General features: G+C 51.4%; 1 protein-coding gene across 1 annotated transcript in view; it reads right to left on the bottom strand.

The window, feature by feature from the left end:
- The window catches only part of DRP2 (dystrophin related protein 2), a 30,686-nt gene extending 18,003 nt beyond the window's left edge, over positions 1-12,683 (bottom strand). The window contains exons 1-2 of the mRNA XM_059482789.1: positions 12,462-12,683; positions 4,658-4,794 (exon numbers count right to left, since the gene is read on the bottom strand). Coding sequence (XP_059338772.1) covers positions 4,658-4,765 — 108 coding nt within the window. The 5' untranslated portion in view covers positions 4,766-4,794; positions 12,462-12,683. The remainder of the gene's footprint in view (positions 1-4,657; positions 4,795-12,461) is intronic.
- Between the last annotated feature and the right edge of the window lie 1,285 nt (positions 12,684-13,968).

Here is a 13,968-nt window from a genome sequence, read left to right as displayed (position 1 = left end):
TGAGAGCTGTTAAGCCAGAGCTGGTCCTTATGTGTCACAGAGCCTACAGGGCTAATGATGATTTTTCCCATGTTACACAGAGCTGCTGTGCTTCGAGAGGAGGCTGATCCTGCTGTTCCCAGGGACCAAGGGGATCTGCCAACATCCTCTATGCCATCCCCAGTGCTGGCACTTGCCACCTGCTCCTCTACAGAGGCTCCAGGATATTCCCTGCCTGCATGGCAAATCTGAGAAGCCACTTCTCCTCCACAGATGCTGCTTCTCCTCCGCAGCCCTCCAGAATGAGCAGCCGTGGGAAGGGTGCTGCAAAAGGCCATGGAGAGGAGACAGCAAATCCCAACCCAGCCAGGCAAGGGGGCACATCCAGCTGGAAAAACTGGGTTCTGATCCCTGGACAACAAATCCTTGTTGGAATCCTCTCCTGAGCCTTCAGCACTGTATCATGCCCCTGCTCACAACACACTCTCTGCACGTGCTGGTGACAGCAACACACAGCATCAAAAGCCCCTGGCACAGGACTCAGCAAGTGAGAGGGGATTTTCTCCCCAAAAAACACAGTTTGTTAAGCAAAACACATGGACACTTCCCCATAAGTGAGACATCAATGAGCTGTGTTGGAGAAATGGCAGCATTTCGATCGAGTGCTGCTTTGATATCAGAGCTCGCTTGAGATAATTATCCCCAGGTGCTTAATCAACCATAATTAAATGTGTTAGTACTTTCTAAACAGCATACAACAGGCCAGATAAGGGCAGCTGCCTTGGGGGAAAAGCAGCAGCTCTTGCAAGGGGAATGTGTACATACATACTTGTCACTTGTGCTGTCCAAGGGCTCGTGGAGGTGTCTGGAGAAGCAATTCAGCCAAGCCGAGGGAAACAACAGGCAGGAGAAAACAACCAGACAAGGAATTTGGCTGCACAGCTAAAAATACCCCCTCCACACCAGTTCTCAGAGAAAAATCGAGTGATCGCCAAGAGTGGTGCTAAGTTTGATTCATCTAAAAACATCCAACAGGCTGTTCTCTGCCTCCCCATCCTGCCACTCTAGAAACACCAGGAAAACAGAGAAAACCATCACCCACAGAGTTCACAGGATTCTTGGGGCCGCAGATAATGATCCAGTGAAGCTAAAACTGCTGCTTGCACATAGAAAAACCAATACTCTGCATGTGCAGGTCAGTGCCAGGGAACTCTCCAGCCCTCCCCTCTATCCCAGGGGATTCCAAAGGAAGGATCAGCTCTACCTGGGTGCCACCACAGCACAGCTCTGCAGACAACCCAGCCCTCCTGGCCTTATTGCACAAGTTAAAAGCCCACCACGCCTGCAGCTCCCATGCATTGTAGACAATCACGTAGCAGTGACCAAGCAGAGAGCAGGTGCTGAACACCTGCTTCCCTAGGACAAGCCCCCTGCAAGCCAGCAGAGAGAAAAATAAATGTTTTCCTGTTGGGGAAGATGAAACAGGGAAGCCTTATAAATATGATTGCCTAGCAAAAGATTTTGAGAATATGGAAACTATAAGCAAGATTGAAATGAAAGCAAGCTTTGAGATCCCTCAGTTACTGAACAACTGGAAAACAATGGCATGGCCAGCTGAAGGTAATCCCCTTTTGATGGAACAACACCCTCTGCTTGCAGACAGGCCCAAGGCTCAGAGCAGACCCTGCCCGCTTAGCAGAAGGGGCCCAAAGAGGAGTTTTTAGGGTTTAAAATGTAACACAGTATAGTAATATAGTGATTCTTATAGGCTGTATGTAAATGCTATAGAATTTGTATATTGTACTAGATTGGTTAGTGAGAATTAGAATATTCAACACAGAAGATGATTTATTGTATTGTAACAGGAACTTTGCTCGCTTGCCCCTCTTACTTGCTTACCCCTTTTATGCTCTTATGCTTTTGCTCTCTTACCCTTTTACTTTTTCACCCTCTCATCCTCTGCACCCCTCTCTTAGATCTGCTCTGAGCTGTGTTTGGCAGCTCCCAGCAGGGCCCTGCCCCCAGGCCCTTTGCAATGAACCCCAAGTTCCAGCCCTGGCTGCAGAGATCTCTGTCTCTATCAGTCCCAACCATGGTACCCCCATCACTCCGACACTTTCCCTCTGAGCATCCCCTCAGCATCCCTTCCCCAGAGCCCCGGACCCTCACCTGTTGCAGGTTTATGCTGTGACTCCCGCGGGCTGTGGCCGCTGCCCCTCGCTGCTCCCAGCCCCACTGGAGGAACAGGCATCGCTCCCGCAGCGCCCCGGGCAGGAGCGGGCACGGCACGGCCCGGAGCCGGCACGGCCGGGCACTGACCCCCCAGGAATGCGCAGGGGGCGGCAGCCATCCCTGCCAGCCTCAATCCCAGCTTTGTCCAGCACATTCCAGCGGCCTCCAACCTGCCCCAACCCCGCGGCTGCCCTGGGGCACGGCGAGGGCAGGGATGTGCCCATGGGGACAGCCCCACGGGACAGCAGGTGTGTGCAGGGCTGTGCTATTCACACTGCCTCTGAACAGAGAGAGGCTCTGAGACAAGCAGAGAAGAGGGAAAACACAATTCTTATCTCGCTTGCAGTGCCTCTGTTGGGCTAAAGTAGAATGCAATATGGAGATTGTTTACCCAAAGTGAGGATGTTTTGTTCCCTTGGCCTGTCAGGGCCAGGTGTGTGTGTGTGTGTGGGACTGTCACGGGACAGTCAGGACAGAATCAGAGATGAGTGCAGTTCTGGGCAGTTGTGAGCAAGAGTGAGTGCAGGGCAGATTCAGTTTAGATACAATGGACATAGTACAGTATAATAAAGTAATTCATTAGTAATTAATTAGCCTTCTGATGACAGAGTCAGATGCATCATTCTCTCTCCCTTTGTCTGAGTCACCTTTGATTTACAATACAGGGTCACTGGAAAAGCCATCCCTGCGAGGGCAGGGCAAAGGGGATGTGCTGGGATGCCCAGCACAGACCTTGGCTCCAATGCTGGAGCACACACAGCACACAGGGGTGTTTGCCAGGAAAGAGATTTATCCAGGAAATCATCCCATCAAGCCTCAGTGACCCAGAAGGTAAATAGGTTCTTGAGATCTGCCCTTGTTGTCCCCCACGTGTCCCTGCACAGTGTTGGGTACCAGTAGATGTTCGTGCCAGCCTGGACCAAGTGCCAATAGTTTCTTTTTGCCAAAAAGCTCTGGGCTGGCTTCTTGTGTCCCCCACAGCCTTGACGCCCAGAATTTTTATCGTGCTCTCTTCCACCTACAGGGAGGGAAAGAAAAGCTCCCAGTATCTCCCCCTCTGTTCCCAGAGGGTGCTGCCCTCCCTGTGGGACCAGCACAGCCAGCTCCTCTCCTCTGCATCCCTCAGGTCCAACAGATGGGAGAGCAGCTCCCAGACTGGAGGAGGGGGCTGCAGTGAGTCCACAGCTGAGGAAGGGCTGTGTGCAGCCTGCCCAGAGCTCTCAGCAAGGACAGAGAAGCTGTTTCCTAGGCACCAACAGCAGCCCTTCCAACAGGGAGCTGTCATTAACACTGCTCCTGCTCCCCCTCCCCTCCTCTCTCCCAGCAAATCCCACAGGGCTCTGATCCCTGCTCAGCAGGTCAGGAAGGCTTTTCCCTGCTCATCCTGTTCTATCCCTCTCCCTCCTCACTTCATTTGCCAGGCTGTTTATCAACCGCCCCTGGCCCACAGCAGCACTGTAGCAGCCACCCTGGGGCCAAGAAACCCTGACTGAGCCACCAAGAGCCTGCCCCTGCCTCATCCTTGCAGCTGGAGCCTCTCCAGAGACAGCTCTGCCTCCCTCCTGCACACCCCAGCTCCCTGAGGCAAACAGGTCCAGGCTGATGGTCAGCCAGAGCAGGGAGAGACCTCAGGCTCAGCCCTTGCTTCTCATGCTTGAAACACAACAAAAAAGGAAAAGGCAGAGCTGGGTCCTGGTTTGTCCTGGGGAGAACACTGCCAGTGCCCAAGGGAACCTTTGGCAGTGCCCAGACAGGTGAGAGCACCCCGGGACCAAGGGCTAAAGAGGGATCCACAGCCTGGCAGAGCCCAGGCAGTCTCTCCCCACAGCAGAGGTGCTAAAGCACCTCATACCAGCCCAGTGCAGAGCACAGGCAGCCTTGCAGACAGCTGCCAGCACACCTTTCTGTCCTTCCATCTGCTCTGCCATTTACTCAGGGTCCCCAGAGACCTTCCTGCCCCTCTGCTGAGGAGCCTGGTGAAGGAGGAGGGACACCAAGATCTGTCCCTCGAGATAATTAGATTACTAAGAGGTCAGATTCCTGCTCTGCCTTACAGCATCAATACAACCCACCAGGGGCTTATTTCCAATCTCCTCTCTGCAACCAGGAAGAGTAGAAAAGCTACATTTTCACCAAAAGCTGACATTCTTCCAAGTTTCCAGGAAAGAAAAAAAGCCCAACCAAATACATGAGAGGTGTTTACAGTAACCTCTCATTCTTTATTGTGGAAGAGCTCAGAGTCCAGCTCTGCAGGTCTCTCCTCCTCTGCTTTGGGGAGCACTCTGCAGCAGCAGTGCCAGAGCAGAGCACACGCTCTCCTCCTGGAGTGATGGGGGCTGGAGCTTGAGCCTCCCCTTCCCCAGGAGCAGAGGGGCTGCTTTGCCCCCCAGAAAGCTGCAAGATGTGCACAAATCTGCCAGAGAAGGGCTCCAGGGGCAGCTCTTACCTGAGCGAGCGGGCGGGCAGGGCTGCTGTGCTGCGCCTGGGCCGGGAGGGGCCACTCAGGACACGGAGGGAGGACATGGAGCCATTCCTGCATCACCAGGGGCTGCATCAGAGCTGATGGTCACGGGCATGGAGCACCTGAAAGGCAGCAGCAGAGTGCCTGGGTCAGCCTGCACCTCCTCACAGAGCAGAGCCCCTTCCCAGCTGCCTGCAGCGCTGCCACCACAGCAGCTGGAGACTAAAGGAAGCATTTTTAATTTAATGTACTTCTACTGGTGCTACAATCTAGTTTCATCTAAGCATCCAACTCTTTTCTTCCACCTGGTTATGCAATTTGCTGTTAGTGAGTCCCACAGACTGCACTGCACTTTTAGAAAGGGTTGGATTTCTTGAACTGTACAAGATGCCCATGGTTATAGAAAGGGACAGAGGATCTCACTAGCATGGCCATTGCTCTAGTTGTGGTTGAGATAACATTCACTTTCTTCCTAGCAGGTGGTACAGTATGGTTTTTAATCCAGAACAACTTATGTTTAGATAGAACAGACATTTTTCCCATAACAGACAACATTTTCAAACATATTTTTTCCTTTTATATTCAGAAGGCAAACTGCCTAGAGCCCCAGCTTCATGTATCTCATGCTGTGAGCTAGCTTTTTATGAGATTTTGCTCATTATGAGCTATAAAATTCCCTTCATTATCCCCATTTTTGAACTGCATGACCTGTAAAGCCAGTTAGCAGTGGCCCCTGGACTATTCCATAGATCAGAAATGAGACCTCTGCTCACAATGCTGCTGGGTTTTGTTGTTTGGACTCTAAATGAGCTAAAACAAGGATTCATTTAATTGCTAGCACCATCTCAGCTTTATGGAAAGCCACGAGAAATAGAGCTCAGAGAAGACTTGGTGACTGCTTTCCTACTTTTACAAGGTGAAAATCACCTGCTCCAGCAGACAGAGCTCATGGCTGCCTGGAGATGAGGCTGCTTGCAGGGCAATGAGTGATGCTGATGGAAGGAGGCTGCTGGCTCCTTCACCCCAGCTCAGCTGGACAGCTGGGGACCCCTCCTGCTTGGCAGGGCAGGGCAGGGCAGGATCAGGCAGCACATCCTGCACTGACAGCAGCCACACTGCACAGCTGAGGAGAAACCCCCCTGGCCCTGTGCACGCTGCCCATCCCTGGCACCTCCACAGCCCTCACTGCCCTGCCTGAGCCTCCTCTGCCTCTCTGCCCTCAATTACACACATTAAGAGATTATCCTGTGATATTTTTTTTTTAAATCTCTGAATGATTTTTACAGCTATAATGCTCTCCCTTTCCAGCAGAACAGCCTGTGCTGAGCTCTCCAGCAGGCTGACAGTCCAAGGTCTCGTCCTCTCCCTCTCCTGCCCATTAGCACCAATGAGCACTGCAGGCTGTGCATCCCTGCTCCTTCCCCCATGCAGGCAGGGGATTATCAGGGGATTATGAGACCCACATTAATCATTATAAATTCCAGGGTCTTCAAAGCTCTGCAGCCTCTTGGTGCAAATTCACCACACCCAACCCCAAGGGTACAGAAGATTTCTGACAGAAGGTAGCACCACCTCCTTTTCCTCCAGTGATTGTGCCATGTGGGCTTTGTTCCTCTAAATGACACTCAATCTAGCTGAGATACAATTCTCAGGGTGTGGAAAGCTATTTTTCCTCAAAGCCCCTGACAGAGGAATGCCCCTGAGCTCTTCCCCAGGACAGGGAAATCCATGGATTTTCCAGTGAGGTTCTGTGATATCTCACTGTAGCTGCCATCCTGAGGCCTGGGTTTTCCTGTGCCACAGTGCAGTGAAACTGCAGAGGTGTGTGCTGGCCAGAGGAGTTCAGTCAGCCCCCCAACAGCACACACACACCCCTGGGCTCTCTGCCCTTAGCCTGGCCCCTGGCAGTGCCTGCCACCAGCACAGAGAGCAGGAGCAGTGCTGGGCAGGTCAGCAGCTCTGCTCTGAGTGCATTTTGCTGAGTGACAGCTGTGCATGCACAGGGCAGGTGCACTCTGAGACAGGGGTGGGTAACCCTGCTCCTGCAGGTATCCATGGAGTGTGTCCACGCTCCCTGCCAGCATCATGGAAACAAGGACAGGCATTGCTGCACTCCTGAGGGCTGTCTCCTAACTCCTCCAGGGATGGCAGAGCCCATCAGGACACAGATGGCACAGGGAGCTAAAGCCTGTCCAAGGCAGCAGTCACAGCACAAACTGAGTGCCAAGCAAAGGGCACTGCCCAGCCGTGTCCTGTGCATCACCTCCCTGCCAGGAACACCAGAGCAGGGTGGAGGGCAGTGCCTCAGCTGCCCTTTGGCACTCTGCAGCAGCAAACACAAAGCCCAGAGGTAGAGAACCCAGATGGGACTGAGTGAGCTGCACAGCAGGCAGCACAAAGGAGCACATTCAGGGGAGAGAGAGACAACCAGACAGAGAGGCACGTCTGCAGGCAAGCCAGCAGCTCCACGGGACCCCCTGCCAAATTACCTTCTATTGCTGGAACCAAGCAAGGAGAAATGCTCTTGGATCTGCTCTGCTTCTCTGCTGAGGCACACAAAACAGCTCCAGTTCTGGCACTCCTACCTCAGTGCTTCATACAGCTCTGGGGCTGGGCACTGCAGCATGTGGAGCAGATTTTGTGGATGCTTCCTGGCTAAATTCCTGCTGCCTGATGCCTCCTCCTGTCAAGAGCCAAACCTGTGATCCACTTTGCCTCTCCCACACCACCATCCACCTTCTGAACTCTGCTTTGGGTTGGTGCTGGAGCCCCAGCACACAACAGCCAAGGTTCAACATCATTCAAACCAGATTGAAGTGCAGACAACAAGAACTCTCATCCCCACAGCCTACTCCAACCTCTAATTGAAAATGAGTTGAGAGATTCTCCTTTGGAGGGCTCAGTGAACAACGTGGTCGGGCTGTTCAAACAGATACAAAGTGAGCTTGGTCCCCTGGGCAGGGCACATTTCTGTGCAAGCAGAACAAGCATCAAGGCTCAGGTGAGAATTCCCACAGGTGGGCACTGCAAGAAGCAGCTGCAGAGTGCCCATGGAGCAGGGACTGGGGCACTGCACTCACACAGTGCAGACAGCAGGAAGGGAAACCCTTCCACTGGTGTCTCTCACCTGTCTGTGCTGGAGGAACCACTCCAGGCACAAAGGTGTCAGATCAGAGGCATCAGGTACAACCTCCTTACCTGGGGCTGTTTTGCCTCCTCCCCCATGCAGAGCACACAACACTTGAATCTGCTCTCAGAACACCCTAAGAAATGAAGCAGTGCATGTTCCACAGTGCTGTGTGAGAGCTCCCAAACACTTCAGTACCCAAACCACTACCACAGCTGAGACTTTGATGATCCTCTAGCTGAAAAATGAGAAAGCAAAAAATCTGGATGTTACTTTTCAACAGATGAATGCTTGGGCATTAAAGGTACTAAAACCAAAATAATTGCCTTTTTTTCCTCTTCCTACTTGTTACAAATTCTGGAGAGCACTGTCCCACAGCACTGGAGAGCCTGTCCCACTTCCCCCTTTCCAGGCAGTCTGACAAAGGCAGCTGGAACAGCCTTTGCCCAGCCGGTCCTGCTCCAGCTCTGTCACACAACTCTGCACCACCCAGGGATCTCTGTGCCCTCTCTGCTTCCCAGACCTGCTGCAGCAGCTCCCCTGGCTGGCTGGAGAGGCTGCCCCAGCTCCTCAGCACCTCTTCTCCATCCCAGCCAAAAGGAAGGTGACAGCTTGCCACCAGTGCACATGGTGCACAGACTTCTCCAATTCTGCTGCATTTGTTTAAAATCCTCCTGATAGAAACCCATATCCAAACTCCCCCAAACAGTTTGGGAATTCACACTGCAGCTGACCCTCCATGGCTAAAGCAAACCCCCAGGATTAGAAACCTGCCACAGGCAGTAGACTGTAATGTTGAATTTCCAGATCAAGAGGTCTCTCAATCACAGGATTTATGCTTTGAATTCCTAATTTCCTCCTAAACATTCTTCCCTGAAACTTTCCACTTCAGATCTTGGCCCATAAGGAAAAAAAAAATGGGAACATCTTGAGGCAAGGCAGCTCAGCTCAGCCTCTATCCCATGAGGAGGGTGGAAATACAAACATGTTCCCTGCTGCTGGAAATGTTAATGGCTTTGTTGTTGTTTAACTTACTGTACAGAGAAGTAATAACACTTTAGCTCAGCATGTTCGGTGTCCTTTCAGGGGAAAGGTGGGAGGTTTGTGGATATTTCAGAGTTCAGCTCCCATGTAGATGCTAACAAAGGCAGCATTCCCAGGCTGACATTCAGCAGGACTCCCTCGATAGAGTAACAACACATCCTGTTTCAGCAAAAAAAATTATTTTCTGCACTTGTAAGTAAATAATTTAAGCCTGAGATCGCAGGCCAGATGACCTACTTCCCAAGACCCCACTGGTCAAGGTTTGGTGAGAGAAAAGCAACCTTTGTCCCAGTGGGATCAACATCAAAACAACAGAGAGCACTGGCCCTTCATCTCCATCTCTTTACAAACCCAGAATAGATACCCAAACACACTCCCACAAAAATCAGCCCAACATTTTCCTGGTGTTATGTGCTCCCATGTACCCTGAAAGGGACTGTCAGCAATCTTCCACATGTGGGAGCATTTCCAACCCCATCATCTGAGGGTTAAAAATCCCAGGGGCCAAAGCTGGGCTTCACACTGCACTTCCACCAAAGAACCAGGGCCCCTTTATTAATTAAAATGAAAGGTGATTCAATTAAGCACCTGTGCATGAGAAGTAACATAAAACCTTGGTTTATCTGGTGGTGAGCAAGCAGCACAAGATGTGTTATTCACTGAGGGTGGGTCAAGTGGGGACTCTCACATCTAATGAGCTCCTTTCTTAAATGGCCACTTGGACTTGGAGCTCATAACCAAAATGTTATTTTAATTCAATGGATAAACAGGTGCCACACATCTTAATAAGGAAGCAGCATCCTTTCCCCTGGCTCACTCACTCTCCATTTTCCTAAGCAACAGAATACACACACTCACACAACCTCAAACTGAAAAATTTCCCCAGTTGGCTTTGCACTAGGAAACTGTGGTGATGATGATGTCCCCACCTCACCAGGTGAGTGTGGGTGTATGCCCACAACATGGTCATGCAACACTGACTACCCTTCTCTAGCTCAAAAATAACTTAGGGAATTTTTTTACAGGAAGATTGAAAAACCTACATTTCTTTTGCATATCATTGCAGACTCCCAGCTGGGTTTTAAGTTGCTCCCTCTAAAGCTCACTTTTCCTAGGAACTCTTCCCCTCTCTTAGCAGCTTAAAGTACTGAGATAATGACTCGAGCAGGCAGAGGAGCCAGCTGTGAGCCCACAGCCCCGCTGGGCTGGACACAGAGGAGCTGCTGCCTGCTAGACCTGACAGACAGAAGGAGCAGGAGAAGAGCAGGCAGCAACCTCCCAAAAGGGACGGCAGAACAGGGGGAAAACACTTGCTTAATGACTGAAAGAAGGTTGCACCGAGCATAAAAATTGAACATTCCTTCAGAAATGTGGCTCCTGTAGCCCTGAAACTGCCAATTTAAACCAGTAAAAACCTCAAGCTTTGCCTTTCTCCTCTAAGCACCTGAACCTCCCCTGCTGCTGGAAGCAGCAAACAAGTTTTGCTGCATTGTGAAAAGCACATCACCCATTTGCCAGGCTGTGTAACTGATCAACAACAGTGGGAAGAGCACACCCACACTCAGCTCTGATGGCCAAGGCAATGCTGACTCCTGGCTGCCTTGGCACTCGGCTTCTCATTCTCATGTAAAACTGGCACCTGCTTCTCCAAACTGAATGCTCTGCCTTGCCCCCAAGGTCGTTTTTACAATAAACTCCCTGCCAAAGCACAAGGCTCTCTGCCCTTCTGAGGCCATGAATTTAATGGCCAGGCTGTGTGCCCCATGGAGTCACATTTCCTTTCCTTACTTGAGATGTGGCAGAGTGACCTTATTCTTATGCAAAGGAAAATGGGATGGAGCAATTTTGGCTCAATTCTGAAAAGATTGGTTTCATCTTCATGAAAATGAGAGTTTTTTGAAGACTGAGTTCTTTCTGGTCAGTATGTCTTATTTCATGAGACTTATAATTCCTCTGTTATGCTTTTATCACAGACACCCAGGCTAAAGGGGAAACCTTGAATGTACTTCTAGAAACATGACTATATTCAGAAATAACCATATGTCTCCAGAACTCAGGACTTTTGTTTGAACCCATTCATTTAATCCCTTCCCTGCCTCACTTTGCTTGGTTTTGTGAAGAGCCACTCCAACCTGAGCAGCCCCATTCACAGTTCCAGCCCTGGCCACGTTTAGAGAGCAGCATTGATCTGCCTCAGGCATTAATCCAGAGGCATGATCCTCATCCCATCTCAGAGAGGACCTGAACACAGCACCACATCACAGCAACACTCCAACACTTCCCCTCCCAGCACTCCACATTCCTGGACACTGCTGCAAAGGGAGACTGTGGTCCTGTTCCTTTCCAGAGAGCCACCACATCCTTGCTGTCTCCAGAATCCTGCCTGGACAGCTCCCACAGCAGCAGGGAAAAGCTTCCAGCCCAGGGAGGGTGTGAGATGGCACCAGAGCCACATGTGAGTGCCAGGAGAATGGAAACACCCCCAGCACAGCTGAACCTGATGGCTGGGACCTCACACAGCTTCCTCAACAAGGGCACTGTGCTCAGGCAGGAAAGGCCATTAATGAGAATAACCAAACAAGAACTCCCACAGGTCCAAGGCAGAGAGGTGAGCAGCGGGAGAGGTGTGAGGGACCTTGGATTAGGGCACAAGGAAAACAAACTGACCAAAAACTGACTAGACATTTTTTACATCACTAAAACCCAAAATACAAACAAACATTGGTTTCTCCCAGACAAAGCATGGCATTTAAGGGTATGGGGAAAATTGCTCCACACGCCTGTCACTGCACATGGGCAATCTCAGCACTGAAACCCCACAAATACAATGCTGGCACTTCCACCAGTGCACCTTCACAGCTGTGATGCTGTGCTGGAGGGAAGGCTGAAGGGAACAGGCTGGACTGGGCACCTGGAACAATCTGTGGCACCAAATCTTGAGAAAGCACAGCCCAGGCTGTCCTGTCTGGCTGGGAGAGGGAGGCAGAGCACTGAGCCCTGGGGAGCAGGAGAGGTCCTGGGCTGCCTGCAGACAATCAGGGCTGCCTGCATCCAGGGGAAGGTCAGTGGTGGCAATACCAGCCCTTGAGAGGGAGGAGGAGGAGGAGGAAGGATGAGTGAAAGGAGCTGGGGGAGGGGAGGGCAGACACATAAAGGAGCAAGGCTGGACCGTGTAAGGTGCTGAATGGGAAGGGCAGAGCTGGGACTGTGGGCTGATGCTCGTGAGGAGTGTTTCGGTGCCCTGATCCTGCCAGGAAGATGCTAGAAGGCCACCACACGCCCTGCCCGGGGTAAATAAACACTGCCGGGGTAAATAACCCTTCAATGAGCAAAGCATCGCAGCCGGGCACACCGGGCTCTGCTGCTTGCGTGGGGAATCCGCATCCCCAGCTGCTCCCCGGCCTCTCCCTCCCGGAGATGCTCTTGGCCACTCTCCTGCTCCCACCCCGACACCCTTCTCTCCTTCTCCGCAAGTTTCCTCACCCGCACATGCACGGGCAGCGCTGCTGCCAAGGGACACGCACGCCCCAAAGAGCGCATTGCCCACTTTGAACCATCCATCCGAATTCTCCCTTTTCCCAGCCCAGGCAGGAACACAGGCATTTTGCCGTGGCCTACCTTGCGAGCGCGGCGGGTCCGGGCGGGCAGCGGGGCTGGCTGTGAATCAGCAGCGGAGCCCCTGGGGCCGGGCTGCATGCTGAGCCTCGGCACCGCTGCCTTCCTCCTCCTCCTCCTCCTCCGCCCCGGCTGCTGTGTTGCTATGCCATCACATCCCCGGCGGCAGCAGCAGCAGAGGCTCGCCCGGCTCACAGAGATCCCCGCGGATGGGCAGGGAGCAAGGACGGAGCCCCCCGAGCGCCCGGCCCTGCGAGAGCCCGGCCGAGAGCGAGGATGCCGGGCAGGGGAGGGAACAGCGGGGATGCAAAGATGGGCACGCACGGGAGGAGGAGGAGACAAAATACACATGGAAAGGGGGAGAGAAAAGGGAGGAGGGGAGAGGTACAAACACACAGAGATCTGACCTCTGGGGACCTGCCACGGGCTGCTGGGCTCAGCCACGCTTCCCTCTGCTCGCCGGCATCTCCCACCGGCTCTCATTTTAGGTTAGATATGGCCACGCGTGTGCTGGAAAATGCCAGACACATTCGCCTCCTTCCTTAAGCACAATTTGGGTATCTGACATTAGATTTTTGCAATTTAAGAATAGCCCGTTTTAAAGTTAAAGAGCAAAAATAGGATTATCACTTAATTTTGGATGTGCTTCCTGTTCTTCTTAGAAAAGAAAAATAAGTAAAGGAAGGAGGCAATTCTCATTCTCCTTTTAAATGTCAGGGTATCTTCTCTCAGCTCGCAAGAAACAGGAGGATTGGAGCTGCTAGCTTGGGTGAGGACACAAACAGACACAGAGTTGGGGTTTTTGTCCATAGATAACAGTTTACAGTTCTGCAGATCATTCCACCCAAGGATTTCAAACTGCTCAAGCCACCAAGTGATGTTATTTTCATATAACACAAAAAGAAGCAGAATTCAATTACTTGGTGAAAAAGAGGATTCAAATGTAATCCCAGCTCTTTGTTTTAAGCACTAGTCTGTCTCAGCCTCTCCATGGGAAAATTAAAAGTCAGAAAATACAATAACTCTGGTCCTTGTCAGAACAGTCTTTAATGAGTCTTAGCCCATTTTTCCCCAGAGCTGGCAGACTAAAGATGTTATTTTGCTGCTCACACAGTTATGTTATCCAGAAATATCAGTGCTGTTTATAAACATTTTCCATTTCTATACATTTATTTTCTGTCTCAGGTGTATTCCAAAATGCAGGTTCACTCAGAACCAGCACTGTAACAGCTTCACAACTCCAACATATTCCTGAAAAAAATCAATCCTGGTCAAGCCAGCAATGGAAATAACAACTGGCAAACTCTGCAGCATCACAGGGCCTCCTGTGGGTGTAAGGATGATGGTGCTGCACAGAAGGACAGTGCCCAAACCACCCCAGGGCTGTGCCCAGCTGGGTGGGGAGCCCACAAACACCTTTCAGCTAGTTTGGGCACCTTACAGAGCAAAACCTTAATCCCACACCATGGGAAACAAACAAATCAAAAGTTTTTCTAGGTAACTAGTTTAA

The sequence above is a fragment of the Ammospiza nelsoni genome, chromosome 15, assembly GCF_027579445.1.
Source record: "Ammospiza nelsoni isolate bAmmNel1 chromosome 15, bAmmNel1.pri, whole genome shotgun sequence".
Classification (NCBI taxonomy): domain Eukaryota; kingdom Metazoa; phylum Chordata; class Aves; order Passeriformes; family Passerellidae; genus Ammospiza; species Ammospiza nelsoni.
Note: the sequence above shows the minus strand (reverse complement) of the source record. Positions and strands in the feature narration are given on the sequence as shown.